At 47.6% G+C, this 8913-nt stretch overlaps 1 protein-coding gene across 1 annotated transcript; it reads right to left on the bottom strand.

The window, feature by feature from the left end:
- Positions 1–1661: 1661 nt before the first annotated feature.
- On the bottom strand, positions 1662–2709 carry CYCS (cytochrome c, somatic). The gene is made up of 3 exons (XM_069088691.1): positions 2561–2709; positions 2119–2295; positions 1662–1979 (listed from the first exon to the last, which is right to left on the bottom strand). Exons 2-3 carry the CDS (start codon positions 2285–2287, stop codon positions 1831–1833), a joined length of 318 nt encoding a protein of 105 aa, XP_068944792.1. The 5' UTR covers positions 2288–2295; positions 2561–2709; the 3' UTR covers positions 1662–1830.
- Between the last annotated feature and the right edge of the window lie 6204 nt (positions 2710–8913).

Raw genomic sequence — 8913 nt, 5'->3', positions numbered from 1 at the left:
TGGTTAGTGACGAAATTCCTCAGCTGGGTCCCTAAGACCAGCCTCTAGCAGGTCTCCTGGACTCAAGCCCTGCCCACTCCACAAGGTGATTTTGTTCTAAAGCTTAGCTCGGACCTCACTCAACGAGCCTGACTGGCTCCCTACCACCACCAGGGTCAAAACAAGGGTCTTGGCATGGAAAGGTCTTCCTATCTTTCCTGAGCTGACTTTCTGAACTGGAATACTCAGTGCCTCATTCATCTTTCATGCCCAGTCCAAGCCCCTTGTACAGATGAGTAACTGAGGCCCAAGGTCACATGCATCTAGTGGAGGCAAGATTCCAGACCCTCGGTGCAGCAGCCGCTGAGCCAGAGGAGATAATCAGGACCTCCAAACCCACGTGTTGTACCTGAGATTTCAAGGAAAGACCTGACCATACTTATTCACCAGCTGCCTTTACACACTGGTCCAAAGCCACATCATGAGCTGGGCTGTCTCTATGTTCCCCGTCCTAGTCTTTCTACCCTCCACATACTTGGTGCCCAGCTCCTGTGTCATCCTGTCTGCCAAGGCATCGACAAGTGCCCAAGATCACACATGCCTCCTGCTCCATTTTCTTAGTGTGAGATTAAACTCTCTTTAAGTCTTGCTGCTCTCTTCCAAAGCACCCTAAGGCCTAAGTCAAGCCTTTACTTTAACCCCATCTGATCACCCCAGAACAGCAGCTCCAAGTCAAGGGTGGAAATTTTACTTGTTTCCTCTTTCTAGAAGAGGGAATCAACTTTTGGGCTAGTGATGCTAAGAAGTCAAGCCTCAATAGAGGAAGCAAAGATTAGTGACTGGGAATGAAGATGCCTGGAGTGGATTTTCCTGAGAATTTCCTGTTTGTTGCTCAGATCAGTGCCACTGGAAACCAAAACTGTTTCCTGCTGCCCAGAGATCAATTTGGCCAAGTGCAATTGGACGACTTAACAAGGTCACTTCTGAATTTATGACTAAAAATTAAGAGAATGAACAATAGAGAGCATCCAGGGGGAGTGTTATCCACAAGAGTTTAATTGCTGAAGTCTTATGTTCACATTATCTTTTACAGCTGAACCCTCCAAGTGAGCATTAACACGACTATTCACGTACTATCGAACACATCTGCTAACTTAAAACTCAACGGTTGTCTTAAAAGTGAATCCTAAGGTACAACTGCACTTAAAACAGGTACTTAACTCCCAGAAGGTCCTATCTGGCTGAATGCTGTGCCTCTCCATGGATCCAATTCAAAGATCACTCACAGGCTGTGATGGGATGTTCTTTACTCAGGATGGTTAGGCAAGAAAATACACTGAAAGGCAGCATTTAATCAAGTCATTGTAATTAAGCTGTTTATGCATGGAAAATTAGGGAATTAACTCGGAAATGCACGGAGGTGGGGGTGCTTTGATTCAGTTGCCCTTGCCTTTGGACAGGCTGGGGAACAATTTTTTCCAAAAGATAATACCCCCCCACCCACATCCCAGAACATACCACAGGTAAAAGTCTCATAAAAGTTTCACTTATGTTTTGCCCCTGTTTAGTAAAAGAAGCCAGATTCAACCCAGACTTTCCAAGCCAGGCCGAGCACATTGCCTTTGATAAAAAAGTCCCCAATCCAACCTTGTAAAAGAAACAGAAAACTGTGACAGTTGGGCTGTGGCTGTGAGGAGGACCATTCCTTTATTGGGACTGCTGGACAACATCTGAACAGCCATTCATGATCAGAATTCTCTGTTGGATGAAAATACTTTAAATAGGGTAGTTATGATACACGTAAAAAAGGGAGCCTCCGAGACCTCCGTTCCCCAAGAATAAGGCGGCGGGTCACTCGTTGGTGGCCTTCTTGAGGTAGGCTATCAAGTCCGCCCGCTCCGCCTTCTTCTTGATGCCCGCGAAGATCATCTTGGTGCCGGGGATGTATTTCTTGGGGTTCTCCAGGTACTCCATGAGCGTGTCCTCGCCCCAGGTGATGCCTGTGGGGGCGGGCGTTACTGTCGGCTGTGCGGGCCCCCCGCCCCCCCCCCCCCCCCCCCGCGGCCCCCCCCCCCCCCCCAGGGGGCCTCCCTGCCCATCCCCGCCCCCCAGGCCCCCCGGAGGGGCTCCCCCGCACACCTTTGTTCTTGTTGGCGTCCGTGTAGGAGAAGCCGGGGGACTGGCCGGTCTTGCGGCCGAAGAGCCCGTGCAGGTTGGGGCCGGTCTTGTGCTTGCCCCCCTTCTCCACCGTGTGGCACTGGGCGCACTTCTGCACGAAGATCTTCTTGCCCTTCTCCACGTCGCCCATGGTCAGTCCTGCCAAGGGTAGCGCTGAGCCGCCGGCCCCCATCCGGCGGCCCTGGGGTCACCGCCGGCCGCTGCCCGTGACCCGGGCCGAACCCCGCGCGCGCTCGCGGCCGCGGGGGGGGGGATCGTCACCCCTGCCCCCCTCCCCCAGCCCCGCCCGGGCACCCATCCTGGGGGGAGTAAACTGAGGCCCAAGGTCGCCCTCCCTCCGCGCCAAGGTCACGCGCCCCCGGCCCCGCGCGGCCTCGGGCCCGCTCCCCGCCGCCCCGCTCACCGGCTCAGTGGGCAGCCCCGCGCTCGATGGCCCGCTCTCCGCACTCGCTCAGGCTCGCGCTGCCTCTGCCCAAGGACACGCCGTACTCGCTACTATGTGACCGGCATCGGTGCAACCGAACCTGCGACCCCGCCGTGACGTCACGGAGCGCCGGCCAATCCCCGAGCCCGACGGCCCCGGCGCGTGACCCGGCTGACGGCCGGCGGCCCCGCCAGCAGGGTAGGCTGCGCGGCTGGGATGCCCTCTCCCTCCATCCGGCGGCTTTCCGTAACCGGTAGTGACGACATGACGTGAGACCAGACATCTTGAGAAAGCCTTGAGCCCACTGCGGGAGGGCCTCGCGCACGCGCACTCCTCCACCCTCACCGGCCGGGGTTGTGGCCCTGCTTCTGCGCTTCCCAGCTCGGCTGGATGGTCCGCTTCGCCGGCTGCGCATGCGCCTTCACTAACGGGCGAGGCACCCTGGGGATAGACTGAGTCTTCAGGTGGTGGCGGGTCAGCATTAGAACCCAGGTCCTCTGACTCCAAACCTGGGACCGTTGGACGGGCCAGTCAGGACGCTCTGCCCCGCGTTACCCTTTGCCGGCCACTTACTCCCCTCCCCGGGCCTTAGTTTCCCCATCTGCAAAGTGGGCGTAAACTCGATGGCTCCGAGGCCCCTCCCGGGGCGCCCCACGGGTGATAATTAGTGTAATGTTAATGTAATGAACAATAAATCATAACTGATGACGTCACCCAGGGCTGCCCCTCCCCCCGCGCTCCCCCTCCGAAGAATGGCCCTTTTCTCCCCCTGCAGCTTCCCCGTGCACAGTAGGAGCGCACACGTGCTTCGAGCCTCACTGCAAGATGAGGAAACTGAGGCAGAAGGTCACAGCCAGTGAAGGCCTGAGACAGGAGCGGACCTCAGGCCCTCCTGCCTCTCTATGCCTGGCAATAATGATCGATAACTTGTGTAATGCCTACTCTGCGCTAAGCAAGGTGGGTGCTGTTGTGGTCAGGGTCACACCACTAGTAAGTGTCTGAGGCTGGAATTGAACTCAGGGCTTCTACACCCCAGACCTGGAATTTATCCACTGTGCCCGGCACAGAGTAGGTGCTAAATAAATGTTTACTGAATTGTGTTATATTGTATCACATTCTGCTGTGTCCCATATCACATTGCATCCTATGTCTTACAATGTAACACCACATAGATTCCCTGTGATAGGATAAAATCTCATCCCGTGCTGAGGATCTTGCCTCTGACAGCCTTCAAGATGGAGGCATCTGAGTAGGACTTGGGTCTGGTATTTGGACTGGTTTTGCTCTCATTCCAGGGAAATGTGGAAGAACCACCACCGTGGTCAGTCCTGGTTTCCCTCTTTCCTGTTTCCCACCTTGTCTCCTAATCTTCTGTCTATATTATTTTTATTCACAAACCTGAAGCAAGTTGGTTGTTGAACCTCTCTGAACTTGAGGTATTTGTATATCTCTCCTACTTCTGCTGCTAGACTGTAAAGTCTCCTCCTTTTAGGGACTGGGGTCCCTTAGGACTGAACCAGATAGAGAGCATGAGCCCAGAACTAGGAGTTTGTGGTGGATAAAGGAGGCTGTTTGATGGGACAAGACAAGCTCCCCGGGTCAACAATGGCTCTGTATTATTACACATTATTTCATTAAAAAGTTTCCAGATTTCTCTATATTCCGTATGCTTATTCTTAATTGAATTATGGCATTATTCTATTGTGTTAACTTATCTTGATTTGTTTAATGATTCCCTGTTGCTGGGAGTTTAGATTGCTTTTGGTTGGTTTCATTTGCTGATGTAAACATCTTTAGATTTCCCCTTTCATCTTTAATCTCTCCCCAACCACTTGGTGCCTTCCCACTGGCTACAAATATGATCAGAATCAGCCCATTCTGAAAAATCCTTCTCTTGACCCTGCCATCCCCTCTTTAATTTTTTTAAATTAATTAATTACTTTTAGTCTTCACCATTTACTTTTACAAGATTTTGAGTTCTAAATGTTTCCTCCTCCCCCCTCTCCCCCATCTCCAAGACAGCATGCAATCTGATCTAAGCTGTACCTGCACAATCTTAGTAAACATTTTTCCACATTAGTCATGTTGTGAAAGAAGAATCAGAACAAAAGGGAAAAACCATAAAAAAGAAAAAAAACAACAGAGAGAAAACAGTCTGCTTCGCTCTGCATTCAGACTCCAAAGTTCTTTCTCTGCATGTCGATAGCATTATCCGTCATAAGTCTTTGGGAATTGTCTTAGATCATTGCATTGTCTGCATAATTCTATCAGTCAGTCATCACACAATGCTGCTGTTGCTGTGTATAATGTTCTCCTGGTTCTGCTCCCCTCACTCAGCTTCAGTTCATGTAAGTCTTACCAGGTTTTTCTGAAACCATCCTGCTGATCATTTCTTATGGAACAATAGTATTCCATTACATGCATATACCACAACTTGTTCAGCCATTCTCCAATTGATGGGCATCCCCTCAATTTCTAATTCTTTGACACCACAAAAAGTTGCTATAAATATTTTTGTACATGTGGGTCCTTTCCCCTTTTTTATGATCACTTTGAGATACAGCCTGAGAAGTGGTATTGCTGGGTCAAAGGGTATATGCAGTTTTATCGCCCTTTGGGCATAATTCCAATTGCTCTCCAAAAAGGTTGGATCAGTTCACAATTCTATTAACAATGCATTTGTGTTCCAATTGTCCCACATCTTCTCCAATATTTATCATTTTCCTATTTTGTCACGTTAGCCAATCTGATAGGCATGATGTGACACCTCAGAGCTGTTTTGATTTGCATCTCTTGAATCGATAGTGATTTAGAGCATTTTTTCATATGACTTTAAATAATTTTAATTTCTTCCTTTGAAAACTGTCTGTTCATATTCTTTGACCATTTATCAATTGGGGAGTGACTTGTATTCTTATAAATTTACTCAGTTCTCTATATATTTTAGAAATCAGGCCTTTATCAGAAAAACTGCCTATGAACATTATTTCCCAGCTTTTGCTTTCCTTCTAATCTTGGTTGCATTGGCTTTGTTTGTGCAAAACCTTTTCAATTTAATGTAATCAAAATTATTCCTTTTGCATTTCATAGTGCTATCTCTTGTTTGGTCATAAATTCTTTCATTCTCCATAGATCTGACAGGTAAACTATTTCTTGCTCTCCTAACTTGCCGCTAGTATCAGCCTTTCCATTCCCTCTTTTTTTTCCATTCCCTCTTGATGTTATCCTCCACCTCTCCTCCCTTTTGCTGCCAAGCCCCTAACTAGAATTCTTAATACCCCAGCTTCTCACTCACTTCTCAATCCCTTCCAGCATGCTTCCCACTCTCTAGAGTGGGAACAACTAGAGAAATTGTTCTGTCTGAGGTTCTCAGCATCCTCGGAGATGTCCAAGTTGATGGCCCTTCCTCCATGCTCTTCCTTCTTGACATTTAGGCAGCTTTGGACCACCCATACTTTCTGGCCACTTTTTTTTTCCTTGGTGGCTCTCTGATGCTCCTCTCTCCTGGTTCTCTGCTTATCTACCTGACTTCTCCTCCTCAGTCTTCTTTGCAGGATTGTCATACCTCTCTCCTTAGAGCCGTCAACCTCCAGGGCTCTGTCCTGAGCCTTCTTCAGCTTTCATTCTATTTGGTGTTTTCATTTATCCTTGTGAGTTCAAATAGACTCCTAGAGCTATATACCTAAATCTCTCCAGTGCAACGGATAGGGTGCCAGGTCTGGAGTCAGGAAGACTCCTCTTCATGAGTTCAAATATGGTCTCAGACATTTACTAACTGTGTGACTTTGGGCAAATCACCTAACCCTGTTTGCCTCAGTTTTCTTATGTGTAAAATAAGCTGGAGAAGGAAATGGCAAATCATTCTAGTATCTTTGTCAAGAAAACCCCAAATGGGATCATGAAGAGTTGGATATGTCTACACCACAAACCTCTCCTCAGAACACCACTCCTACATCTTCACCTGCCTGTTGGACATCTCCAGCATATTCCATAGACATCTCAAATTCAACTTGTCCAAAACAGAACCCATTACCCTCTCTCCCTCCCACAAACTTGTTCTCTTCTCCCAAATTTCCTTATTTCTAATTGCCTCTTCTAATCGCTTACTAAGTCTTGTCGGTTCTTACATCTCAAGTACATCTGTCCCTACCCCTCCATCCTTACACCCCCCACTCCGGTTCATGGCTTTACCACCTCTTGCCTCTACTGAGAGAAAGTAGTGACCTTATTCACTTGGATATTCTCCCCCCACACTGCAAATGCAACCCGTTTGTGACTTAGTCTCTGAAGCTTCCAGCCAAGGTCTTCCTGACTCTAAACCCAGCTTTCTCTTGGCTGTAACAATGCTTTTCCTTTGCACATGGCAAAAGGTTGGACATAGCCTGCATTTTATCCATTTTACTGATGTTCATAGTGTTTGAAGCTTAAGGTGACCTCAGATGTCAAACCCAATCCTTTCATTTTAGAGATGAGGAAAGAGGCCAGAGCAATGAAGGAATTTACCCAAGAGCCTACACAGCAAATAAATGTCCCACACCAGGATTTGAACCCATTTTCTCTGCTTCTCATTCCAGTCATTGTGCTCCAAGGCCAGAATCCACCATAGTTACTACTGGTCTCTTTGCTTCATGATTTAAAGATGGTACCAACATGCCCAGATGGAAAGGAGAGCATTTCACTAAGCCAGTTACAGGACTTAAATTTCCATCTCATGCTTTGCTTCTTGATTTTTGTAACAATTTTAGTGTTGTTAATCAGACAGCAATGACTACGCATGCCAGTTTTGTCATAGGAGAATACCATTTAATTGTTAGATGATACTACAGCGTGCTTTAAGCAAGACATCTTGAGTGTTTCTTGGGTACTTTGTTGATTCACATGCTCATGAACATCCGTATTTGGGGCTGAGACGCATTTATTGAATCAATAAAAGAATTTTCCCTTCAAGGCAAAATGTTCTGGGAAGAGAAGTTGTATGGCTATTTTTTTCTTAATCTAATTAACATTGCCTACACATTAAGTAAAAGGTAGGAAAAATGACAGTACTGCACGGCAAGACTTTTTATGTTGGGTTTTGTTTTAATTTTGTTTTTGTTCTTTCCAAGAGATCCAACCTTTTTTACTCTGGAGAAGATAGATTTGCCTTGGAAACCTCTAATCTTCAACACCAGAGACAGCATGAAAATGTTAAATGTCAGATGTGAGCCAGACTCATCAAAAACCATGAAGAAGCCATACCTCGGTCTATGTGGCAAGTACATGTGTCTTTTATACAGTGGTTCCTTTCAGTAAACATACAATAGGTTTCAGCTGTGAGTGAGGTGCTGCCCCTTGCTGGGCCCTGGAGTGACAAAGAGGGCCAAGGCACAGGGTCGGTTTGCAAGGGGCTTCCCATCGAGCAGGACTCGGGGAGACAGAGATGGAAATCCCCGATATGAGGCAGATTGAGTTATGCGTAAGGAGCAGATCTTGGAAAGAGCTGTGAAAACTCTGAGGCTGGAGGGATCCCTTTTACCTGAGGGGAATCAGGGAAGAAGGGGAAATATATGGGCCTTGAAGAAGGGTGGAGCACCAAGAGAGGAGCATGGGAGGAAGAGGACGGCATAGGGGTAACAACTGGCATTTCTATGGCACCTACTATGTGCCAGGCACCATGCTAAGAACTTTACAATGATGATCTCATTTGGGAGGGAGGTGCCATTATTATCCCCATTTTACAGATGAGGAAACTGAGGCAAAAACTCAGTTAAGTGACTTGTCAGGGTCACACAGCTGGTAAGAGGCATGGAAATAGAGAGGATAGATGGGGTGAGAATAGGGGAGGGAGAAAGGTTTGGATTGTACGAAATGCAGACTGTGTGAAGGGGAGTCATAGGAAAGTAGGCTTTACCCATTTCATCACTAGGGGCCAGTGAAGGGTGGAGACAGAAGATGGTTCAATTTACTACTGCAAAGACATCGGTCTGGAAGGGGAAGACCCTCAGCATTTCTGGCCTGGACAGAAACCAATCGATATTTATACTCATTCCAAGCCACCAAAATCTAAACAATGAGCCACTGAGGCTTGGGTGGAGGCTATTACTGGCCAATCCAAGAAAGGCAGAAGGATTTGGCTTTAAAGATGAGAGGAAGGGCGTGGCTAGGTGGTGCAGTGAATAGAGCACCAGCCCTGGAATCAGGAGGACCTAAGTTCAAATCCAGCCTCAGACACAACAAACGCACAAAAACCTCTCCATTTGATCTTGGGCAAGTCACTTAACCCCAATTGCCCTCCAAAAAGCAAAATAAATAAATAATAAAATAAAGATGAGAGGAAGAAGAGTCAGTCAAGT

Source organism: Petaurus breviceps, unplaced genomic scaffold (assembly GCF_028583685.1).
Source record: "Petaurus breviceps papuanus isolate PSGF00001 unplaced genomic scaffold, PetGlider_PUasm1.0 185, whole genome shotgun sequence".
Lineage (NCBI taxonomy): Eukaryota > Metazoa > Chordata > Mammalia > Diprotodontia > Petauridae > Petaurus > Petaurus breviceps.
The sequence above is the reverse complement of the archived record's forward strand: the minus strand, read 5'-3'. Positions and strand labels throughout refer to the sequence as shown.